Raw genomic sequence first — 24,906 nt, forward strand, 5'->3', positions numbered from 1 at the left:
TTATCTGCTGCCATGACACGTTGCCAGGACCACTGTGCAAATTTGTGTGTGTGTGTGTGTGTTTAGGACGAGGCCGTAGAACGATGCTCTGTCCCCGAAGTACCCAAAGAACATTGTGGCCAAAGAATCATGGTGAAGTGTCTTTCTCTTAAGTAAGTGACATTTGCTGTCCGGGTGATTCAATTTCATCATTTTTAATCAAGAGTTTAATAACGGTGGGATTTGTCGTTTTCAGATTTGAGATTGAAATTGAACCCATATTTGGATCGCTTGCGCTCTATGATGTCAAGGAGAAGAAGAAGGTATAATTAGATTTCATCAGTAGAATTGCATTGATTTGGTACAAAAACAAGTGAGCTCATGCTGGTTTTATTCAATTTAGCCCCGCCTTAAATTGGCTTAAGTGACTTTGTGGTTTTTATCTGCATGTCATAATTCAATTACGTATCCCAATGTGAATTTTCAATTTCCAGATTTCCGAGAACTTCTACTTCGACCTGAATTCCGACCAGATGAAAAGCTTACTGAAGCCTCACACGCCTCACACGGCCATTTCCACATTGGCTCGTTCGGCCATTTTCTCCATCACGTACCCATCAGCTGATATCTTCTTGGTCATTAAGGTATAAGAATCCAAAAAAATGCTCATCTTTAATTGGGAACTTCAAGTCCCAAGAATACCAATACTCCGTGACCGGACGTTTGGTCGAACAGACGTTTGGTCGAACAGACGTTTGGTCGAACAGACGTTTGGTCGAACAGACGTTTGGTCGAACGGACGTTTGGCCCCCGGACGTTTGGTTGAACGGACGTTTGGTCGAACGGTCGTTTGGTCGAATGGACGTTTGGTCGAACGGACGTTTGGCCCCCGGGCGTTTGGTTGAACGGACGTTTGGTCGAACGGTCGTTTGGTCGAACGGACGTTTGGTCGAATGGACGTTTGGTCGAATGGACGTTTGGTCGAATGGACGTTTGGTCGAATGGACGTTTGGTCGAATGGACGTTTGGTCGAATGGACGTTTGGTCGAATGGACGTTTGGTCGAATGGACGTTTGGTCGAATGGACGTTCGGTCGAACGGACGTTTGGTCCCCAGATTCGCTCGTTCTCAAAATTACAATTATGAGAGAGAGAGAGTTCACTGTTGAAGGCGATCAACCAGGTAACCAAACGTCTGTTCGACCAAACGTCCGGTTAACCAATACTCTTCCCCTCACAGCTCGAGAAAGTTCTTCAACAAGGCGACATCGGCGAGTGCTGTGAACCCTACATGGTGATGAAAGAATCTGACTCATCTAAGGTAAGCATCACAGTGGTCACGACCTGCGACCAAGCTGCATGCACGTGGGATGCTTTCACTGTCCAATTGCTCAATTCTGTCTGTCTGGGATGCAATATTTACCAATGCAACGACCTTGGCAAATACCGTGTGCTTTTTATTGGATGCTTTTCAATTTTTTTGTTACGTAACGTTTTCTCCCGTCTGGCTTACAGCACAAGGAGAAGCTTGAGAAATTGCGTCTTCAGGCCGAGCAGTCTTGCAGTCGTCTGGGCTGCTTCCGAATGCCTTTCGCCTGGACCGCCATTCACCTTTTTAACATCGTCAGTAGTGTCGGAGGCCTAGACCGCTTGGATCCGGACTCCGATTCAGGTACTGCCTGCCTCATATTAGCGCAGGGGTGTCGGACCATTTTAGATATAATATTTAGATTTCTTTTGTATATAAATGGAATAAATTAACTGGATTAAAGGCCCTGAATGTTCAGTTTTTTATATATCTAAAACAAAGTTTATTCTAGATTTTTTTAATATATTTTTAGTCTTTACAAAATGTTTTGAACTAAAAACACAAAAAATGGATTAAAAATTACAATTATTCATTTAAAAGGGAAATTTAATATACATCTATACTCTTTTAATTTGATCCTAAAACAGAACGTCAACACTCATGATTTACTTTCTCGGGCCGCACAAAATGATGCAGTGGGCCAGATTTGGCCCCCGAGCCACCACTTTGACACAAGTACATTAGTGTAATGGACTCCAATGGCAAATATGCTTTAATTTTTTTTCCTCTTTACCAGAACGCAAAGGCCACGGGACCTGGAATGAGCGAAAGAAGAAAGGATACGAACGAATGAGTATGGGCGACGACATGTGCAACTTTGCCACGTTCCGTCCTGCTACTCTGACTGTCACTAACTTCTTCAAACAGGTTCATTATTTATATGTTTTGAGAGTTAGCGTGATGTACACACTTCTCTCCTTTAACAGTTTTCTATTCTTGGCTTGTATGTTTTTATATAAATATTTACAGTTTTCACTTGCTACTGGACAAGTGAAAATACTGCAGTAGTTTTTATACCTTCTCATACCTTCTGATGACTTGGATATACATTTTTAAAAGTATATATTTTCACCATACCTGATGATACATTAGAAAGCCCAATGGTGATAAATATGATGGTCCATATATGAAAAACTGCCATTGCATTTAAAATTGCATTATTATTTTTATTAAAACGGTATTTTAAGACTCTAACCTTTTATGAAACATTATAGTTTTAATTGACAGTTTATAATAATATTACATAAGTCAACATTTCAATATTCCTGTCAACTTAACATTTTAATTTTTGTTAATTTTTTTACAAAAACACAAAATTATAGTTATATTTCTTGCCATTTTTTCTTTCCAACTTATTATAGGAAGGAGACAGGTTAAGTGACGAAGATTTATATAAATTCCTAGCAGACATGCGAAGACCCTCATCTGTCCTTCGTCGATTGAGACCCGTAACAGGTGAACTTGAAAGTAGTTTTATTACATTTCCATACCCTGAAGCGATTGGCTGAACCAAGGTCTCATTTGTCTCTCTTTGTTGACATTGTAGCCCAGTTGAAAATTGATATCTCGCCAGCACCAGACTCCCCCCATTACTGTCTTTCACCCGAGCTGCTCCACGTGAAGCCCTACCCTGACCTGCGGGTACGGCCTACCAAAGAAGTTTTGGAATTCCCTGCTCGCTATGTATACACACCGCATACCACCTACAGGTAAGCGGGCGTTGCGCCATCCATCACAAAGAAGACACACTACATTCCTTTTCTATAAATTCCATTTAGAATATTTCTGCAAAGTCGCGACAAGTCAACTAAAATAGATTCAGTAAACAGTACAGTTTCATTTTTTGCTTTATTTACTTTACTAGGAAAGGCAAAATACATGCATAAGAAACAACAGAAAATATTTTTAAAAATGGTCATATGGGGAAAATGGTGTCCAACCTATAGCTTGTGGGCTAACCTCGGCCAGCTACCGTATTTTCACAACTATAAGGCGCACTTAAGTCTTAAATTTTCTACGAAATAGACAGGGCGACTTATAATCCAGTGTGCCTTATATATGGGAAAAAAAATTAACTGTGTCATTCATTGAGGGTGCGCCTTATAATCCAGTGTGCTTTATATATGGGAAAAAAATTAAAATATCATTCATTGAGGGTGCGCCTTATATATGGAAAAAATTAAATTGTGTCATTCATTGGGGGTGCGCCTTATATATGGAAAAAATTAAAATGTGTCATTCATTGAAGGTGCGCCTTATAATGCGGTGCGCCCTATAATGTGGTGCGCCTTATAGTTGTGAAAATACGGTAATCACCTTTTATTGGCCAGTATTAAATTATGAAAATATCATTGCCACTTAAACATTGTTTATGGGTTAAAAGCTCTTGAAATAAAATGTAATAAACTCAAAATTCAGCATTTTTTTTATAAGAGTACATAAATAAAAATAATACAATTTGTGTTAGTAGCGTTAATACAATTTATGCACTGATATGAATGCTTTGCGATATAAAACGATACTAATACATGAATTTAGAAGGATTTCAAGTTGGACTTTGAATCCTTAGATTTGAATCAAAATAGCCTTGGAGAAAATGTAGCATTGTACTGGAGTGCTTTGATGGTTTATTGTTGATGATGTCAAAGTGATTCACTCTGGGAGAAGAAAGCAAAATTATTATTATCGGCAGATGAATGACAAGGCAGCTTTTTACTTTGGTTATTTTAGCTCACCATTCTCTGCAATGTGGAAAGCTGCTTGGCGTGTTTGTCAATGTTCTGCTTTTGAAACTGCGTTAAATGCTGGAGACCTTTCAAAATACTGGCATTAAAGGTCGCTCGCTCCTATTAAAAAAACAATGAAAATGATGATGAATAAAAAAAAGTTGCCTGGCAAGTGTGACGAAGGGAAACTTTGGCTTACCTGCAATTCTTTGATGGAAGTGGGGGATGTTCTGTTGAGTTGGGCTTCTAAACTTTTCACTTTGCTCCGAAGAACCGCCTCTTCTCGCTCCATATTGGCCAGTTGACCCTCTGTCATCTTAGTCTCCGCCCCTTGTTTGAATGTCAGGTCCTGACAAAAGAGCATCCACTTTTATTACATGTTTTATTGTAGTCATGCTACATTTGAATATCAAATGACTGCCAAAAGTCTATGTGGACCAGACCCTTTTTAGATATAATATATATATTTTTTTTAATTATAAATGGACTTAATGAACTGGATTAAAAGCCCTGAATATTCAGTTTTTTTATAGATCTAAAACAATATTTATTTGTTTTTTTATATATATTTTTAGATTTTACAAATTGATTTTTGAACTAAAAACAGAAAAAAAATGATTAAAAAATTACAATTATTGATTTAAAAGGGGGAAAACCAGGAAATTTAATATCCATCTATACTTTTCATTTTAATTTAATCCTAAAACAGAAAGTAGGCACTCATGATTTACTTTCTCGGGCCGCACAAAATGATCTGGCGGGCCAGATTTGGCCCCCGGGCCGTCACTTTGACACCAATCATCATTTGTTTATGATAAAATTTAACATAAAGGTATAGAGTTGCCTGCCTAAAAATCCATGGGATTTAAATGCTGGTTATTTAAGTCATGAATTATAGTAAAATTCCCAACTTAAATTCACCATGTATAAGAATGAGAAGGATTTTTTTTTCCATCCATATTTTTCCCCAAACATTTTTATCTTTCGGTCAAGTACCTACCTGTAGGAGTAGTATCACTCCCTTGATCTGTTTCTCCACCTCCGCTGCTTGTTGCGTCTGCTCTCTAAGTTGCTCAAGAGCATCCTCGCGTGCCTTCAAAGTCCGCAAAATATTTGCTACCTTAGCTTCGGTTCTTTGGTGCATGTCGTTAAGGGATTCTCCCAACTGAAGGACGCCAAAGTTGAGCACGTTGACCTCCTCTTGGGGGGCGGCGGCTCCACCTGGACGCTTAACCGGGCCGGCCTGAACAGCCCACGGCACCCCGGCTAAATAAATAAAGCACAGGATCCACATCATCCCATTTGATTGCATTCGTACACGGACTCTAGGTAGCGTTAAGACGCTACTGAGTAAAATTGGGAGATATGGACATAATTTTCTCATTTTGGACATGGAGTATAATGCACAATTGAGTATTTATCAATGTTTCTCGCTTGGAGGTAAAACGGGACTGAAGTTGGTCAGCCTTTTATTAGATGTGTACTGTATGAATTGGTCAAACATTAGCTCAGTTGTGGTTCGATCCCAGGTGACCTTGGTCTTAATGACCTTACCTAAATTTGAACCTTGAGTTTTGTTGCTATTATTATCATGGTATAGATTAGAATTTTTGTAGTCACCATTTTTTTGTATTTGAGTCTTGTTTTGGGTGTAATTTGTGGATTTATAATGAAATTGTGTAAATGAAGCTTAACATAAAGGTATAGAGTTGCCTGCAAGGGGGTGTGTCTTAAAAATATATGGGATTTAAATGTTGGTTATTTTATTTTATGATTAAATACTTTTTGTGGGTCAGCTTGAATTTGTATTTGACTCATTTTGGGTGTAATTTGTGAATTGAAATTGAAATTGAGTAAATTAAGCTTAACATAAAGGTATAGAGTTGGCTCCAAGGGGGCGTGTCTTAAAAATATATGGGATTTAAATGTTGGGTTTTTTATTTTATGATTAAATAGTCTTTGGGGGTGATCTTAAAAATCACATGGTTCAAAAATATAACCTAAAGTTACCTCTAATGTGTGTTTTCTGGGGTTGGGTCACTTTCACCAGGCTTACTCAATACTAGGTCACATTTATGTTGGGTTTTGTTGAAAAATATACAGTTTTTTTGGGGTGGGTGAACACAATTTAAATGCAAATCATTTTTTTTTGCCCCTCAGAAACCTCCTCTACGTTTACCCCCAAAGTTTGAACTTCAACAGCCGTCAGGGTTCAGTGAGGAACATCGCCGTGAAAGTTCAGTTCATGGCGGCGGAGGATCCTAACCAAGCTTTGCCCGTGAGTCATTCATCGTCTTTCGCCCGCCGCAATGTGACGGAATGTTAATTCTCATCGCAAAAGAAGAGCTGCAGGGCGGAGGGAAAAATATTTTACGCTAACTTTTGTAGCAAATCTTCAAAGCGGAGAAAAACGAGGGTTGGGTGACGGAAACTTTGTGGACTTTTAACTCTTTCAGTGTCACTGAAAATGACAACTTAAAAGTCTTAAATTTTCTCCAAAATAGACAGTGTGCCTTATAATCCAGTGCGCTTTATATATGGAAAATAAGCAGAAAACCAAAAATGAAAAACCACCACTGTCGGATATTAAAAAAAACACAAATGCCTGAACTGAAACAATACTGTTAAATATGCAGATACCATCTTAGTTTACAAAATCTTCCATCATATAGCTCCTCCCCCAATGCAGGATTTTATACAAAAAAAACTAAAACATCAACAATGGCTGGCTCTAGAGGTGACTGTAAAGTAGTGAGTGCTTCATACCTGGAAGTCAATAGCAATTACCATATTTTCACGACTATAAGGCGCACCTAAGTCTTAAATTTTCTCTAAAACAGACAGTGCGCCTTATAATGCAGTGCGTCTTATATATGGAAAAATGTCCTTCATTGAGGGTGCACCTTATAATGAGGTGCACCTTATAGACGTGAAAATACAGTAATATTGAATGAATTAAAAATACCTTTTAGTGATGCATTTCAGTTTCACAGTACTGACCCACATTGTAAAAACTTGCTTTTTGCGCTAATTTGGGGCTGCGTATTGTTGTTTTTCCCAATGACCCCAACTAATGTGTGCCGTCTATTGATCCTCCAAGACTCCACTGTTGTTTTTCCTGTTTTCAAAGGTCATCTTTGGAAAGTCGAGTTGTGCCGAGTTCATGCAAGAGGCAGTCACTCCCATCATCTACCACAACAAGTACAATTCCATTCCATTCTTTACCTTTTTTTTTTACAAACCACCCGCCAGCTGAATTCCCTTCAGAATCACATGTCTAAACCAAGTATTTAACTTCTGCCCTCCCTTTCTTTCTCAGGTCTCCTGAGTTCTATGAGGAGATGAAGCTGAAAATTCCCGCTAACCTCACAGACAACCACCATCTTCTCTTTACCTTTTACCACATCAGCTGCCAAACCAAACAGAACACTCCCCTGGAGACCCCCGTGGGCTACACTGTGAGAAACCTCAACCCACACTCATTGTACTCTTTGATAATAAGACAATCTCCATCTCTCTCCCACCCCTCCTTCTCCTACAGTGGATCCCTCTAATGCAACATGGCCGACTACGCACGGGGTCCTTCAGTTTGCCCGTGTCTGTGGAGAAGCCCCCGCCCAGCTACTCGGTGCTCACCCCTGACGTAAGTGCGTTTTGATTAAATTTATCTCAGTCGGCATCAATGTTCCCTCTAAGCTGTGCGTGTATGCAATTGTGCACTACTCGCGTCTTCTCTGCGCAGCAGCAATCATATGGCGCGCAGTAAATAAAATCCAAACATTATTTTTTACCCCTTTCCCCATGATGGCGCTGTTTATGTAGCAGCCAGTGGTAGTAGCTCTGTCCACTCTTATGTTTTTTGTGTTTTACAGCATGTTTTACATGAAAAAATATAGGGAACATTGGACTTGACATGCACAAAACTGCAAAGTGACAAAGATAAAATGTCATAATACAAGACAATTTGGCAGATGTGGTCATTTATTTGAAAATAGAGAAAAGATAAACAGATAAAACACTAAACAAACTTTATTTTGAGGTCTGTGAGTGAAATTTAAAGAAAAAAACGTATCTTCCTTTATACAGTATCTCAGAAATACGATATTTTTTATTAAGATTTTCCCTATTAAAACCATGAATATGGAGGTGAAAATCGTGAATCAGGAGGCTTATACGAGAGAAATTGTAAGTTTCAACTATTATAAGGGTACGGCTTATACGCGGGTAGCTAGTATTTTGACGTCTATGAATGAAATTCAAGAAAAAGAAGTTCTGTCCACTTATGTTTTTTTGTGTTTTAGCGCATGTTTTACATGAAAAATTAGAGGGAACATTGACATGCACCTGCTTATGGCAGCTGTAATACTGGCGAGCAATGATGATGTCACTCACACTGGTACTCAGTGCCCTCAGGGAGGTTGTCTTTCTGCCCAGACCAACAAAAAATTTGAGGGAACATTGGTCACCAAGCACTTAAATGGGTTGCGCATTACCTTGGCAGGTTCAGCTTCCCGGAATGAAGTGGGTGGATAATCACAAAGGCGTATTCAACGTGGAGGTGACGGCAGTGTCCTCGGTACACACACAGGTATGCACATTTACAAGGTGATATGCTTCTGAATAAAATACACACTTTACTCTTGTAAGAGCTTTGGGTTCAGGTTAGCATAACATACGTAAGGGTTTTTTTTTTATTCAGCACGTTAGCAGAAAGTTGGATGGAAAAAAAGAGTCTGACTTTTCGCTTTGAAGCTTTCCAAGTTCTGATGACAGCTTCTTTCTTGCCAGCTACAGAGCGTGGGTGTCATCATTTTGTATTTGGCTATTGAAAATAGATCAGGAGGAGCGTGTTGAATTCTAATCCGCTCAATTTTTGACGTTCCAACTCTCAACGACTCCCACGGAAAATATTAAAGGACAGATTGACTAGGAAAAATAGGGCGCTTTTTTATTTTACCAACAACTAAGAACAAACATATCGTATTTTAACGACTATAAGGCGCACTTAAAAGTCTTAAATTTTCGACAAAATAGACAGTCTTATAATCCAGTGTGCTTTATATATGGAATAAAAATGTCATTTATTGACGGTGCGCCCTTAAATGCGGTGCGCATTATAGTTGTGAAAATAGTGTTTATTTTTGTTGCTAAAATTGTATTGATTAATTTGTTTTTACATTTATTTATGTCTCTTTGTGTTTTCTGCATGAGTCATTTCTCATAAAAAAAATAGTGCTTTAAAGTAACAATAGTTAAATGGAGAACAACTGGCTAAATAGGCATCTTTTAACATACTTTTTTTCAGATAACTATAGCCTTAATAGCCTTGTATAAAAACAAAAAATCATTCAATTCAATTTTAAATAAAAAACAACATAACAGGCTATAATTAGTGTTCAGAGTGAAAAACCAAAACATGCATGAACCCAACTTCAGTATATGTCGCTCACACTGAAAATATGCGCGACTTATAGTCCGGAAAATACACTACATAGTATTGGGCCCCATATAAGGATGAATTTAATAAATGCCTTGTGAATTAATAATACTTTTCCCAGGATCCCTACCTGGACAGATTCTTCACTTTGGTCTACGTCCTGGAGGAATGCTCCTTCCCCTTCCGCCTAAAAGACGTCATCATCACCGAGGCTAACATGGAGAGCGAGTTAAAGTCCAGCATGGCTGCCCTGAGGGGGGCGCTACTGGACACGTGCGTCCGTTTCCTCCACCAACTCCTCAACAAACTCATTCAGCTGATCGTTTACCCTCCGGTCATCGCCGGTCAAATTGGTGAGCACGAGTTCACCTCAAACTTTGTTTACACAGCTGCAATAATATTGGAAACCACACCCGCCGCCCCCTCCAAAATGGCTACAGTCCACCACACTGTTTTTCTTGGCTTGTCCACAGTGAACCTCGGCCGCGCCGCCTTTGAAGCCATGGCTCTTTTAGTCAACCAGATTCATAAAAATCTGGAGGGTAACCAGGACCAGCATGGACGAAATCACCTGCTGGTGTCTTACATCCATTACTGCTTCCGTCTACCAACCGCTGAGCCAACAACAGCGCCACCAAGTAAGATTTTAAGGAAAATAGTGGCAAATACAGATGAACTTATGAACACTTTCCACTTTTGAACACTTTCAACTTATGAACACTTTCAACTTATGAACACTTTCAACTTATGAACACTTTCAACTTATGAACACTCAACTTATGAACACTCAACTTATGAACACTCAACTTATGAACACTCAACTTATGAACACTCAACTTATGAACACTCAACTTATGAACACTCAACTTATGAACACTTTCAACTTATGAACACTTTCAACTTATGAACACTTTCAACTTATGAACACTTTCAACTTATGAACACTTTCAACTTATGGACACTTTCAATTTATGAACATTTTCAACTTATGAACAAGCGCACGGAAACCTAACTCGTTTGTAAGTAGGGGAGCGTCTGTAACTGCTTTTTTTAAAAAATCTGCGGCATAACGTGTCTTTTGATGTCCCCCCAGCAGTTGGCGGTCTTTCCTACGAGATCCCGTTGCAGTACGCCACCTTCTCCCGAGCAACGGGTCGTCCGAGTAGCCTTAACTTGGCTCGCTCGAAAAGTATTAGCAACTCCGATCCCGACTTAGCCACTAGTCCAGTTTCCCCAGATGAAGAAGTGGAAAGAATCATTAGTAGCAAGGTACGCTTACCTTTTCCTTCATTTTTTTATTTATTTACCTTATTTTCACGACTATAAGGCGCACTAAAAGTCTTACATTTTCTCCAAAATAGACAAACACGCCTTATAATCCAGTGTGCTTTATATATGGGAAAAAAAATTAATTCATTGACCATGCGCCCTTAAATGTGGTGCGCATAATAGTCGTGAAAATACAGTATTTATTTTTTCACATTTATTTATGTCTCTTTTTGTGTTTTTTGTATGAGTCATTCTCGTTTATTTATTATTTTTTTGCCGATATATTGCAAAGACCATTTTTTTTGCCTTATAAATTTCCAAAGCCTTCTGTTTTTTTTACAGAATTGCCATTCTGCCCCGCTTCAATTCTTTCCCCGCACAGTCAATTTGCAATTGTGTCGAATTATGTCGTTAAAGTCAATTACGCTTTGTGCCTATGTGCTTTTTGGTATTGCTTTTTTTGGTTTTCTCCTTCCTAGTGTGAGTCGCCATCCTTATTTTCCCCTAGTGCTCTTGTCCTTCTTTTTTTTACTATGATGGCGATTAGCAAAAAAAATATTCACTGTGTCTTTGCCTCCCGCATTCTGCGTGTATCTGCACGTATTTCTCGTGTCAGGGTATCGATCGCTCCCACTCCTGGGTAAACTCTGCTTGCGCCCCTGGGGGCTCCAGATCTGTTCTACGCCGGAACCCCAACTCCAGTTGTGAGCTCAAGCAGGTGCAGAAGAACTCCCAACCTTGTCATTTTTTAAGAGCTGCACGACTCTTTGAGCTTTAAAATCACTCATATTTACTTTTTAACAAATTAAATCTTGGTGGGCGCCTATTGAAACTCATTTATTTTGAATTGTCGTGCAGCTCGTAACGCAGAAGTGTCCAAACTTATTGTTTTCTTGCATTTTCTAAGGATCATAAATGGGGGAAAATTGGGGTTTTTAAAATTTTTTAATACTTTTTTTAGTATTAAGTAACTGGTATTAGACATCCAATACATTTTGGCAGTCAAATTACATTTAATTGGACTAAAACATGATCACTTTATTATAGTTTAACTCAATTTGATGTCTATAACTGTCAATTAGATCAACAAAAAAATCCAAAAATATCTGTACTCTATCCTATATTATTTTTTTTCTAAATTTTTAGCCAAACAAAGATATTTAAGCTAAAATTTGGACACCTCTGCCGTAAAATCTTGACTTCCCAGGTTCCATTTCTTTCTGCATGCTGCATCCCATCTACTTTTATACATTAGCTATCGCTTAACGCACTGTTCATTGACTTCTTGCATGCCTCACACCCATTTGTCACACCCATTTTTGTCCCCATCTCCATTTTTGTGTGTGTGTTTCATATATATATGTGTGTGTGTTCACTTCACCTCACGCCGAATTAGGCAAGTGACCCCAGCAACAATCGCATGTCTGCCTTTCTGGACAGCGTGGCTTCATTTTCCGTCCCTCCCAGGCAGATTACCAAAAAGGTAAAACACATCTCACGTATTAATTCATCCAGTCCTCGTCTTTATTGTCCATATTTGTGTTATTAATACTCATAATCACCATTCTTACACACCCCTATCCGAAAAAATCTTTTATTTGGCATGAATTCCGGCTATTTAGCTTTTCTGCTAATGTCCTCCTAAAGAAAAATGTTGTTTTGGTGCATGTCCAGCTTCTTCATGAAGAACTCGCCCTCCAATGGGTCGTCAGTACCAGCGCCGTCAGGGAAGCGGCGTTACAGCAAGCCTGGTTTTTCTTTCAAATCATGGTTAGTAAACATGTTTAGGGCTCAAATGGAAGTCCAAAATCCTTCATAATGATTTGATTTTGATTTGTAGACTAAAAGCATGGCCCAGCACTTGTTCCTCACCTCCAAATTGGACAGCCCTCGACGTCAGCGCTTCCCGGATCGCTTCGTAGACGACATCGCTGCACTCGTTTGTGCCATCAGCGCAGATATTGGCGGACGATACCACAAGGTAGAAGTACAGTAATCCCTCGAATATCGCGGTTAATGAAGACCGTACATAGCCGCAATAATTGAAAAAACGCAAAGTAGGATTACCCTTATTATAACTACCACAATGTATGTTTTCGCCCGACTTAGACATGCAAGTAGTACACAAGTACAATTGTCAAACTGTATATTTATTAAATATTACAGCTATAAACATTGTTCCCTCTAAGCTGCGCAATTGCGCACTACACTCGTCTTCTCTGCGCAGCAGCAATCATATGGCGCGTAGTAAATAAAATCCAAACAATATTTTTACCCCTTTCCCCATGATGGCGCTATTTACGCGGCAACCAGTGGGAGTAGCTCTGTCTACTTATGTTTTTTTGTGTTTTACAGCATGTTTTAAATGAAAAATTAGAGGGAACATTGACTACAAGCATATCAAAAGACTAATGTATTAATATCTAATATATGTCAAAATTTAAATACTTTCTCAATTTGATATTAATCCCCCAAAAACTAAGTTTTAGTCTAAGTCCTTTATCTTCTTGTGGCTATGGGTACATTGTTCGTGATATTTGAGGTATTTATGTCAAATTTTAGAAGTAGATATTAGTTATATATATATTTTTTTTAATTAACAATCAGGATGTGGAACTGGTGGAGAGGTTAAATAGCAGCCTAGCCTTCTTCCTCAACGATCTGCTGTCTCTCATGGACCGAGGCTTTGTATTCAACCTGATCCGCACTTACTACAAACAGGTAATCCGTCCATAGTCATCGTGCAAGTCATCGTATCGCTTTTAAAACCTTGTTCATGTCTCAGATTGGCAACAAGTTCCACATGACACCCAACCCCAGCTCTCTGAATGCTCTGCGAATGGACTTTATTCGCATCGTTTGCAGTCATGAACACTACGTCGTCCTCAATCTGCCGTGTTCCACACTCAGCCCTCCGGCATCGCCGTCACCCTCGACGTCCTCCACTACTTCTCAGGTATTTTATTCCATTGGAGAGATTTGAGTAGGTATGTTTGAATATACAACAAGAAATAAATTACTGTATTATTGGAGCGAGCATTCAGTGCTATGGAAATGTCTTATGTTCTAATAGATGAGTATTTATTGCTTATGTTATCCTAGTCTGTAGTCCAAGGGTGTCAAACTCTTGGTTCGCGGGCCACATTAAGGGCAATGCAATTTTATGTGGGCCAGACCATTTTAGATTTAATATCTAGATATTTTTTTTGTTTAAACGAACCTAAATAGTCTTTTTATAGATCTAAAACAATGTTTTTTGAGCTTTTTTTTCTCAGTCATGTAAATGTCTTTTAATCTTTTTTTTTTTTAAATAATTTTACTAAATGCTTTTCGAACTAAAAACCCCAAAGAAAAAAATTTGATAAAAAAAATGCAATGGTTTCATATAGGCTGGACCATTTTAAATATAATATTTAGATTTTTTTTTAAAACAATTTGCTTTGTAAGAACTATATCAAAAAAACTAAATATTCAGTTTTTTATAGATATTGTTGTTTTTATAGATAAAAGTTGAAAGTTAGCACTCTGATTGACTTTCTCGGGCCGCACAAAATGATGCGGCGAACCAGATTTGGCCCCTGGGCCATCACTTTGACACCTGTGTTGTAGTCTATCTGTCATTCACATTCTCTTGTCTTTTTTTGTATGTGTAGAGTTCAGCATTTTCCAGTATGGTGCAAGACCAAGGCGTGGCCACCATGTTTGAACTCTCTGTCCCATTTCGCCAACAACATTTCCTGTCTGGTCTGCTCCTCACCGAATTGGCCCTCATACTTGACCCCGAAGGCGAAGGGTAAGCCTATTTATTCATCCTTCCCTCGACAGATGGGAGCAATTTCTTTTGAATCTAACCTCACACATTTCCACCCCCTCAGCGTTTTCTTCCTCCATAAAAAAGCCATTTGCGCCGTTCACTCCCTGCTGTGCAGCCACGATTCGGATCCACGCTACAGCGAGCCGCAGGTTCGAGCCCACGTGGCTCAGCTCTACCTCCCCCTTCTCCCCATCCTCACAGAAGCCCTGCATCAACTTCATGACTTCACGGGTTAGCCATCCCTTATTCCAGATCAGTTTTTTTTAATCCAGTTTACAGCACAAAATAGATTATCACTTATTTCTTTTCGCAGACTCCACCACGACTCGAGTCCGACACGCCCACGTGGACGACGCCGACCTAGACGGCAACAGCACTATCAGTCAGTCTGTTGCCATGGCGATTGCCGGCTCCCCCTTGCCGTACGCCAAGGTTAACTCGTTTGCAATTCCCACCGTGGTAAGACTGCATGCTGTTTTTCTTACGTTGACATTCTCGACTCAAATATCCCTGCCCAATTACTTCTTTCGTACTAGGCGGGTCGGCAGAATGGCAACCTGTCCGCCGAGTGCAGCCGAACTCTGCTGGTTTGCTTCCTTTGGGTGCTGAAGAACGCTGACGCCGCTCTTTTAGAACGCTGGGTGGCCGATATGTCTGTGCATCAAATCAACCGTTTGCTGGATCTGCTACATTTGTGCATCTCCTGCTTTGAATACAAGGTTTCTAAAAAAAAAAAAAAAGACTCAAGTGGCCAAAAAGTCTCGTTTAAAGCGTGACCAGACATTTGGCCGCCGGTCAAATATACTTGGATATCAAACAGTACTTAGATATTAAACACTACTTAGATATTAATCACTACTTAGATATTAAACACTACTTGGATATTAAACACTACTTATATATTAAACACTACTTAGATATTAAACACTACTTGGATATTAAACACTACTTGGATATTAAACACTACTTGGATATTAAACACTACTTGGATATTAAACACTACTCGGATATTAAACACTACTTAGATATTAAACACTACTTAGATATTAAACTCTCTCTTAGATATTAAACTCTCTTAGATATTAAACTCTCTTAAATATTAAACTCTCTTAGATATTAAACTCTCTCTTAGATATTAAACTCTCTCAAGAATATAATTTTGAGAGCTGGTTTCAACAGTAAACTCTCTGTCCCCATTTGAACAGCGACCAAAAGGGATCAAATGACCGGCGACCAAACGTCCGAGTACCGTTTAAAGACCTCATAGTTCATTTTTTCTGATGCATTGGTCTTCACAGGGTAAGAAGACATTAGAGAGGATCAACAGTTTGACCTTTAAGAAGTCACAGGATATGAAGGCTCGTCTGGAAGAAGCCATTCTGGGGACCATCGGCGCTCGCCAGGAGATGGTGCGCCGTTGCCGAGGTAATGTTAACGTGCAACGGCGTCTGCGTAGGTGTTCAAAAGTGGTTATAAAATGAGAGGTTTTTGTGCTTTCTTGTACAGAGAGGAGTCCTTATGGGAGTCAGGAGAACGTCAGGTGGAGGAAGAATGTCACTCACTGGAGACAAAATGCAGATAGGGTTGACAAGTAGGTTTCTCAATCAAGTCATTGGCCACTAATGTTAAAGATAGACGTCCAATCCATTTGAATTGGATAGGCTGGCAATGAATGTCTTGGTTTGGTTTGGATATCTTATATCTTGGCTATCTGACTTTGCATTGGTTTGTTACTGCCCTCTGGTGACTTCTTTACACTTTTACAAACTTTTAACTTTGGTGTTTATCATACAAAAACGTGGTGGTCACATTTACTCACTGATTGTTTGTAACCATGTCAAACCAGGACCAAAGCTGAAGTTGAACAAGAGTCTGTAGTGGATGGAAATCTTTCTACGGAGGCGTCTCTGGTAGTTCTGGATACGCTGGAGATTATAGTGAAGGTAAATGGACTTTTTATGACTGTATTTTCTCGCATATAAGCCGCCATAGCGTATAAACCGTACCCTTAAAATAGTTGAAACCTTCTCTCGTATAAGCCTCCTTATTCACAATTTTCTTCTCCATATTTATGGTTTTAATAGGGAAAATGTTTATAAAAATTATCATACGTGGTATTTCTGAGATACTGTATATAGGAAGATACGTTTTTTTCTTTAAATTTCACTCATAGACCTCAAAATAAAGTTTGTTAAGCGTTTTATCTGTTTACCTTTTCTCTATTTTGAAATAAATTACCATATTGGCCACGTTATTTTGCGTTATGGCATTTTTTTTTTCAGTTTTGTGCATGTCAAGTCTAATTTATGCGCATATAAGCCGTATCCTCCATTCAGTCATTTTTTTTAAAGTGACAAATACGGCTTATATGCGAGAGAATACGGTAATCTAAAATTTAAGGGTAGTTTGGTCGGGATTCAGATCTTTTATTTCATTTTTTTCAGACTGTGGTGGCATCAGAGCTGAAGGAAAGTGTATTAGGAGGTGTGCTGAGAGTTCTTCTCCACAGCATGGCAGGCAACCAAAGTGCCCTCTTCCTGCAGCATTGCTTCACCACACAGAGAGCTCTTGTTTTTAAGGTACGTGCCGCTCAGGGAATCCATTATTGTTGCTCAATCGTGTTTAGGCATCTAGATGGAAATTAAGAGATAAAACAGTGTTGGTGAAAGGAGCTTTTTGGCTTGTGTAAAGTTTCCAGAGATGCTTTTTGAAGAGGACACGGAGCTTTGTGCCGATTTGTGCCTCCGTCTGCTGCGCCATTGCAGCAGTAGCATCGCCTCTGTGAGGAGTCACGCTGCCGCCTCGCTTTACCTTCTCATGAGGCAAAACTTTGAGATTGGGAATGTGAGTATTGGATCACTATGTACAAATTGTGGCTCTGCAAAGCTGGAGTCAATATATTGGATGTGTCATATCTTGTTGCAACCCCGGAACAGAATTTCGCCAGAGTTAAGATGCAGGTCACAATGTCGCTGTCCTCATTGGTGGGAACCTCGCAGAACTTCAATGAGGATCATCTACGACGGTCTCTCAAAACTATTCTGACTTATGCTGAGGAGGATTTGGAGTTGCGGGACACCCCCTTCCCAGAACAGGTATGTGGTCCCTCTAATTTTTCGTTGGTCCGGGCAGAAATACAACCTCCCTGAGCGCACTGAGTACCAGTGTGAGTGACATCATCATTGCGCGCCAGTATCACACTTGCCATAAGCAGGTGCATGTCAATGTTCCTTCTAATTTTTTATGTAAAACATGCTGTAAAACACAAAAAAACATAAGACTGGAAAGAGATACTGCGTAAAGGGCGCCATCATGGGAAAAGGGGTGAAAAAAGAAAAAGTTTGGATTTTATTTACTACGCGCCATATGATTACTGCTGCGCAGAGAAGACGAGAGCTTAGAGAAAACATTGGTAACAAGTCAATATTTTTAGTCCATTTTTTACGGCAAATTGCTAAGACGGAAAATAAGAACATCTGGTAGTAATCCAGATAGTGTTGTGCTACATAGTGCCTTTTTTTTTAAATTTGGTAACACATTTTATCGCTTTATTGTCCTATACAGTATTGCATTGTATCTCTTTTATTAGTGTCAACAAACTGCTATGACTTTAAAGACCTAAGAATTGAATTCGTGGCATTTCCTAATGCTAAGTTGATTCCCATGCAGGTCCAGGATCTTGTATTCAACTTGCACATGATTCTCACCGACACAGTGAAGATGAAGGAGCATCAGCAAGATCCTGAAATGCTCCTTGACCTGATGTACAGGTAACCTGAGCCTTACATGACGACGTCTGGCTCAGACAATCTTTTAGTTTTCCTGTTGTTGATTTAAATCCTGATTGCTAGGATTGCAAAGGGATACCAAAACTCTCCAGACCTCCGCCTAACGTGGCTTCAAAACATGGCGGGCAAGCACTCCGAGAGAGGAAACCATGCAGAAGCGGCGCATTGTCTTATCCACAGCGCCGCCTTGGTGGCGGAATATCTCAACATGTTGGAGGATTGCCGCTACTTGCCGATTGGCTGTGTCACATTTCAGGTCAGTTGGGAACAAAATAAGGACTGTATTTTCTCGCATATAAGCCGTATTGGTCGCTAAAAACATGATGACTGAATCAAGGATATGGCTTATATGCGCACAAATTGCAAACTACTCATCTTCTCTGCGCAGCAGCAATCATATGGAGCGTAGTAAATAAAATCCAAAGTTTTTTTGTGTTTTGCAACATGTTTTACATAAAAAATTAGAAAACATTGGACTTGACATGCACAAAACTGCAAAGTGAGAAAGACAAAATGCCATAATTCAAGACAATTTGGCGGATATAGTCATTTATTTCGAAATAGAGAAAAGATAAACAGATAAAATTCTAAACTAAATTTATTTTGACGTCTAAATGAAATTCAAGACGGAAAAAAAAACATCTTGCATGATTTTCCCTTCAAAGTAACATATCTGTACTCCCTGTTAAATATACATGAATATGGAAGTGACAATTGTGAATCAAGGTTCGGCTTATATGCGAGAAATTGCAATTTTAAGACAATTTTAAAGCTTAGGCTTATATGTGAGAAAATTCCCTAATGATTTCCGTCTCAGTAGCCAAGCTCACTCACATTTCCTTCTTAACTCACCAACTTTTTCCCGACAGAATATTTCCTCCAATGTACTTGAAGAGTCAGCCGTATCAGATGATGTCTTATCTCCAGAGGAGGAGGGGATTTGTGCCGGGAAATATTTCAGCGAATCCGGGCTGGTGGGCCTCCTGGAGCAAGCAGCTGCCTCTTTTAACATGGTGCCACTTGTATTCTACCACAACATATTGGCTGTTAACACAACACTTGGCCGTAATATTCATCCAGTTGAAGGCATTTGTGCAATTGTGATCTTCATTTTGTGCTTTAAAATCCAGGCCGCCATGTACGAGGCTATAAACGAGGTGTATAAGATTCTTCTGCCCATCCATGAGGCTAACCGAGACTTTAAGAAGCTCGCCACGGTGCACGGGAAGCTGCAGGATGCCTTTAACAAAGTCTATAACCAAGTAAGATACAGTAATAAATTGAAATTAAAAATGGTGGGGTTACTTCAGCTGTCTTTTGACATATTTTTCATTATTTTTGAAATGTTGCAGAGTTCAGGATGGGAGGTAAGAGATACATTTTAAACTAAATTAGATGGAGTCGTTAAATTTTTGAACTAAAGTTGTGTAAAAAAATGCTTTGCCTTGACATTTATATCCACATTTTTTTTTTGTTTTTCATTGATTGGTCTCCTGCTACCTGTGCAATTGAATGGGTGAGTAACAAAAGATAATACAGTAATCCCTCGAATATCGCGGTTTATGTAGACCAGACATGACCGGAATGAACAAAAAATAGCAAAGTCAGAGGACCACAATACGTTTTTGCGCCTATACAGAAATACAAGTATCATTAACAAAAGGTGTATTTTTATAAAATATTAAAGAATTTCAAGACTATAATGTATTAATATCTAAATACAATGCATTTATAAAAATGTAAATACTTTAAATACTGTACTCACATTGAAAATAGTTCCTCGACGCTTAATGTGGATTAAAAAAAACTGGTAAAATGTAGTTTTAGTCTAAGTTCTTGAAAGAAAGAAACTGTTTGAGATGCAGGCTTTCCGGTTGATCATCGAATAAATAAACAGCAAGGTTTTTTTTCTTAGCTGTACTATTAAGTTCATTTTGTCTTCTTATGGCTATGTCTGGTCTCCATTATCCGCAATATTCGAGGGATAACTGTATAAATGTATAAAGTATACTTATATTTATGCATCTAAACCAAATGTAACTTGTAACTTGTTCCCAACACTCTCCAGTGTTCAGAGGATGTTCGGCACATACTTCAGAGTGGGTTTCTATGGCTCTCGGTTTGGAGACCTAGATGAGCAAGAATTTGTCTACAAGGAGCCATCAATCACCAAGTTGGCTGAGATCTCCCACAGACTTGAGGCAGGTCTATCACTTGGGAAAACAATTGAGATGATTTATTTTGTGCTAAAAAATGACTCATTTTTACGCAGGAGTTCTACTTGGAAAGGTATGGAGACGAAGTGGTAGAAATAATTAAGGACTCCAACCCAGTGGACAAAAGCAAATTGGATCCCAACAAGGTACAGTGTTTTATTTATTTTTGTAGTCTTTGCAAATAATAAACCACTATTGCCACTCACTCAATTCTCACTTTTGAGTTTAATATGTATCATTTTTTTGCTAATACAGTGTTCCCTCGGTTATCGCGGTTAATGGGGACCCGGACCACCCGCGATTAGTGAATTTCCGCAAAGTAGGGATTCCCCTTCAAAAATGCTTAATTTGAATTTAATTCAATTTTTTTAATTTATTTTTTAATTTTTTTTTAATTAAATATTTTTTTACCTCCCTCTATACAGTAAACCATATAGAATACGGGTAGAGAAAGTTAAATTAATGTTATAACAAAAAAAACTGTAAAATATGTTGTGTCAATGTAATATTTGTATTTTTTTCCCCAAAAAAATTCTGCGAATCTCTGAGTCCGCGGTAGCTAAACTGCGAAGTAGCGAGGGAACACTTTAGATGAGTTGAAGATGCAACCAATCACTGTCTTCTATTCAGGCTTACCTCCAGATTACCTACGTTGAGCCTTTCTTCGACACATATGAGCTCAAGGAAAGAATCACATACTTTGACAAGAACTACAACCTGCGCACCTTCATGTACTGCACGCCGTTTACATTGGATGGCCGCGCCCACGGAGACCTACACGAGCAATACAAGCGTAAAACCATCTTGACTGCGTCACATGCATTCCCTTACATCAAGACACGGGTCAATGTCACTCACAAGGAAGAGGTATTTTTGCCCTAATGTCCAACTTCACCTGAAATGAATGGTGTAAATGCTTTAATGTTAATTCACAAATTAACCTATTCGCTACTATTAACACTCCCCATGTTTGTCAGCTTATCCCAGTCCAAATGGATTTGCCATCTATTTCCAACAGTTGATCTGAAAGGTTAGTTATAGTTCGTAAAGTTATTAACAGTCTCTGATATTTTTCTTATTCCAGATCATCCTAGTCCCAATTGAAGTAGCCATTGAAGACATGCAGAAGAAGACACAAGAACTGGCTTTTGCCACCACCCAGGACCCGGCTGACCCTAAAATGTTGCAAATGGTGCTGCAGGGCTGTGTCGGTACAACCGTTAACCAGGTAAGGAATGTTACCTCTAATTTTTGGTTGGTCTGGGTAGAAAGACAACCTCCCTGAGCGCACTGAGTACCAGTGTGAGTGACATCATCATTGCTCGCCAGTATCACAGCTGCCATAAGCAGGTGCATGTCAATGTCCACTCTAATTTTTCATGTAAACATGCTGTAAAACACGAAAAACATAAGTTGACAGAACTACTTTTTCTTGAATTTCATTCATAGACATCAAAATTAATTTTGTTTAGTGTTTTATCTGTTTATCTTTTCTCTATTTTGAAACTAATGACCATATCCGCCAAATTGTCTTGCATTATGGCATTTCGTCTTTGTCACTTTGCAGTTTCGTGCATGTCAAGTCCAATGTTCCCTCTAAATTTTCATGTAAAACATGCTGTAAAACACACAAAAAAAAGTTTGGATTTTATTTACTGCGCGCCATATAATTGCTACTGCGCAGAGAAGACGAGAGTAGTGCGCAATTGGAGGGGAACATTGCAGGTAAGTCACCCCAGCGTGAACATTATTACACTTTTAGCAACTTGCTCACAAATAGCAGACAAAAATTGTACTTTAAGTCCAATTCGACTTATTTTTTTGTATTTTTTGATGCATTTTTGACTTTTTCAACCTCTCCTCCAAAGCGACTTATACTCCATAGAATGCATTACCTTTCTGTCACTGAAATATAAATGTAATGTAGACACTACTCCATGTGGGGTTATAAGTCTAGCTCTTGACTTTGACATTCCTCAGTAAATACGTAAGCCTTTGCCTCCCCTTTTTTTTCACAGGGGCCCCTGGAGGTGGCGCAAGTCTTTCTCACCGACATTCCCGATGACCCAAAGCTATTCCGCCACCATAATAAACTACGACTATGCTTTAAAGACTTTGCTAAAAGGTGACCAACACATCTCCCGTTGTTTTTCATGTACTTTTGTCAAAAACAACAACCACATTCTTCTCCTACAGGTGTGAGGATGCCCTGAGAAAAAACAAGGCTCTGATTGGTCCTGATCAGAAGGAATACCACAGGGAATTGGAGAGGAACTACAATAAACTGAAAGAAGCCTTGGGTCCACTCATCAACCGCAAAATCCCGCAGTTGTACAGGACTCTGCCGGTCCCGGCTATACAAACACCGCGGTAATTTGAGACGTTAAACACATGCACATTGTCACGCCTACGCACCGACTCGACACACGCACACAAATAAGCATGCTGTGCTTTTCCAACCCCGTCCAGCTGACACTGGAGAAGTCAAGCACAAATGTATTGGCCTCCAGGAAATGAAAAATCACATGACGCAACTCCAGGGAAGAAAAAAAAGGCAGAAAAGAGTCAGAGGAGTTGCTAGATTTACTTTTTAGGGTTTGGGAAAGTACCGCTAGTCTTTGACTCATTTTTAAAGCCGATATAATGAATTAGAAAAAGATATTTAGTGTTTTGAGGGACTTTAAAAGCATGTATTTTAATTTTTAGGTGATTTTATCTGGGATTATCATTGGATGTTGCAATAGCAACATTTATAATTGTATTTCATTCATTTTTCGTACTACTTATCCCAAGCGTGTCAGACTCGACCATTTTAGATATAATATTTAGATTTTTTTCTTTATAAATGGTTTTAAAAACTGGATTAAAAGCCCTGAATATTCAGTTTTTTTATAGATCTAAAACAATGTTTATTTTAGCTTTTTTTTAATATATTTTTGGATTTTACAAAATTATTTTTGAACTAAAAACACAGAAAAAAATATTTAAAAATGACAATTATTGATTTAAAAGTGGAAAAATCAGGAAATTTAATATACATCTATACTCTTCATTTTAATTTGATCTTAAAACAGAAAATCAGCACTCATGATTTACTTTCCCGAGCCACACAAAATCATGCGCCGGCCCAGATTTGGCCCCCGTGCCACCAGTTTGACACATGTAGCTTATCCTCACAAGGTTATCAAAGCCAAACATAGTCACCAGTCTAAATTGATACCCTTATAATTATAGTTATTTATGAAAATAGCTTGAAATAAACACATTTATGAATAATGATAAGCATAACAAACCAATTCCTAATAAAACCTATTTCTGATTAAGACCTGAAGTACAAATACTTACTATATATGGACGCCTGAACTTTAATAGTCACTTTGAAAATGGAGACCCTAACCACAACATTGTTATTCACAGCACCTCCTGCATTAAATCTTTTCCCACAGCATTTTTTAACAAGAATGACTCTTGGAGGAGGAATAAATATCGCCCGATTTCCCTGTTTTTTTTTCTTTCACAGGAACTCTTTCACTCATTCCAGCCTCCGAAGAGTCGAGGGTTGAGACCAACGTGACGTTTTCACCAAATTCACAGCAAGTGTCACAAGCACACACACAAACTTTTAAATATTTTGAACATTATTGTCATCCTAGCAATTTTGGTCCCAGCTGAAGCACCCCCGGGGGTCCGAAGACAGTCAATTAAAACACTTATCTTGTTATCAACACCAAATAATTGAATTTTTTTGCATCTCAGGCTCTCCTGCAGGAATTTCTGATGTACTGCAACTACAGTGAATATGTTTTAAAGTATAATTTCTCCAGTTTGACTGGATTTTTTGTGATGTCAAACGTTGAATTCTTAACGCAACGCACTGACCAAAAATATATCCGAAATGTGACTTTGACTCCAAATGTGCACTGCGATGTTTTTTCAGCTTTTGAACTCTTTTGAAAAGGAATTCCCGGAAGAATGAAGCTGTTTCTTACTACTGTATCAATTTTTATTGCACTATTGTAAACTAAACACTGTTGTCGCAATTCTAGTGCTTTTTCATTGATTTTGATTTTTACCTCTCCAAAAAAAATGTTTTATTTATTTACATGTTTTTTTAACTACTGCCTTCTATTAAAATACCTTTCCTAGAGTTTTGACTTATTATGTTTTTACAGATTGATATATTTCTTTTTCAGTGGCGGATTTATAACTTGTCAATGTGATGGGTTATAAGAATTAAATTAATACAGAGGTGTAAGTATACTACAAAAAACTTTATGCATAATCCTGTTTATTTAATATGGCAGTATTT

At 38.7% G+C, this 24,906-nt stretch overlaps 2 protein-coding genes across 5 annotated transcripts in view; one reads left to right on the forward strand and one right to left on the reverse strand.

The window, feature by feature from the left end:
- The window catches only part of dock6 (dedicator of cytokinesis 6), a 35,295-nt gene extending 10,551 nt beyond the window's left edge, over positions 1-24,744 (forward strand). For 2 of the 4 annotated variants that reach the window (XM_077734131.1, XM_077734132.1), the window contains exons 9-52: positions 67-152; positions 236-302; positions 474-623; positions 1,219-1,299; positions 1,494-1,650; positions 2,084-2,214; positions 2,709-2,802; positions 2,894-3,056; positions 6,234-6,351; positions 7,204-7,274; positions 7,393-7,531; positions 7,615-7,716; positions 8,575-8,661; positions 9,632-9,863; positions 9,984-10,148; positions 10,604-10,779; positions 11,396-11,497; positions 12,176-12,262; positions 12,454-12,549; positions 12,620-12,760; positions 13,387-13,500; positions 13,565-13,735; positions 14,433-14,572; positions 14,655-14,824; positions 14,907-15,052; positions 15,130-15,312; positions 15,892-16,018; positions 16,100-16,184; positions 16,440-16,536; positions 17,038-17,172; positions 17,285-17,437; positions 17,530-17,688; positions 18,263-18,363; positions 18,445-18,637; positions 19,251-19,394; positions 19,512-19,643; positions 19,734-19,748; positions 20,457-20,582; positions 20,654-20,743; positions 21,228-21,464; positions 21,682-21,825; positions 22,616-22,722; positions 22,794-22,967; positions 24,118-24,744. In XM_077734131.1, the coding sequence (XP_077590257.1) occupies positions 67-152; positions 236-302; positions 474-623; positions 1,219-1,299; positions 1,494-1,650; positions 2,084-2,214; positions 2,709-2,802; positions 2,894-3,056; positions 6,234-6,351; positions 7,204-7,274; positions 7,393-7,531; positions 7,615-7,716; positions 8,575-8,661; positions 9,632-9,863; positions 9,984-10,148; positions 10,604-10,779; positions 11,396-11,497; positions 12,176-12,262; positions 12,454-12,549; positions 12,620-12,760; positions 13,387-13,500; positions 13,565-13,735; positions 14,433-14,572; positions 14,655-14,824; positions 14,907-15,052; positions 15,130-15,312; positions 15,892-16,018; positions 16,100-16,184; positions 16,440-16,536; positions 17,038-17,172; positions 17,285-17,437; positions 17,530-17,688; positions 18,263-18,363; positions 18,445-18,637; positions 19,251-19,394; positions 19,512-19,643; positions 19,734-19,748; positions 20,457-20,582; positions 20,654-20,743; positions 21,228-21,464; positions 21,682-21,825; positions 22,616-22,722; positions 22,794-22,967; positions 24,118-24,160 (5,631 nt within the window). In that variant the 3' untranslated portion in view covers positions 24,161-24,744. The remainder of the gene's footprint in view (positions 1-66; positions 153-235; positions 303-473; positions 624-1,218; positions 1,300-1,493; positions 1,651-2,083; positions 2,215-2,708; positions 2,803-2,893; positions 3,057-6,233; positions 6,352-7,203; positions 7,275-7,392; positions 7,532-7,614; positions 7,717-8,574; positions 8,662-9,631; positions 9,864-9,983; positions 10,149-10,603; positions 10,780-11,395; positions 11,498-12,175; positions 12,263-12,453; positions 12,550-12,619; positions 12,761-13,386; positions 13,501-13,564; positions 13,736-14,432; positions 14,573-14,654; positions 14,825-14,906; positions 15,053-15,129; positions 15,313-15,891; positions 16,019-16,099; positions 16,185-16,439; positions 16,537-17,037; positions 17,173-17,284; positions 17,438-17,529; positions 17,689-18,262; positions 18,364-18,444; positions 18,638-19,250; positions 19,395-19,511; positions 19,644-19,733; positions 19,749-20,456; positions 20,583-20,653; positions 20,744-21,227; positions 21,465-21,681; positions 21,826-22,615; positions 22,723-22,793; positions 22,968-24,117) is intronic. The other 2 variants (XM_077734133.1, XM_077734134.1) reach the window with 1 other exon arrangement.
- On the reverse strand, positions 3,820-5,370 carry angptl8 (angiopoietin like 8). The gene is made up of 4 exons (XM_077734135.1): positions 5,074-5,370; positions 4,273-4,422; positions 4,083-4,193; positions 3,820-4,004 (listed from the first exon to the last, which is right to left on the reverse strand). The coding sequence occupies exons 1-4, from the start codon at positions 5,368-5,370 to the stop codon at positions 3,990-3,992; spliced, it is 573 nt and encodes a 190-aa protein (XP_077590261.1). The 3' UTR covers positions 3,820-3,989.
- Positions 24,745-24,906: the final 162 nt, after the last annotated feature.

This window comes from Stigmatopora nigra, chromosome 15 (assembly GCF_051989575.1).
Source record: "Stigmatopora nigra isolate UIUO_SnigA chromosome 15, RoL_Snig_1.1, whole genome shotgun sequence".
NCBI lineage: Eukaryota > Metazoa > Chordata > Actinopteri > Syngnathiformes > Syngnathidae > Stigmatopora > Stigmatopora nigra.

Coding starts and splice junctions, on each gene's coding strand:
- angptl8 (XM_077734135.1), bottom strand. CDS start 5,370: ATGATGTGGATCCTGTGCTTTATTTATTTAGCCGGGGTGCCGTGGGCT. Junction 4,423..5,073: donor GAGTGATACTACTCCTACAG/GTAGGTACTTGA, acceptor CTCTTTTGTCAG/GACCTGACATTCAAACAAGG. Junction 4,194..4,272: donor CTTCCATCAAAGAATTGCAG/GTAAGCCAAAGT, acceptor TTTTTTTAATAG/GAGCGAGCGACCTTTAATGC.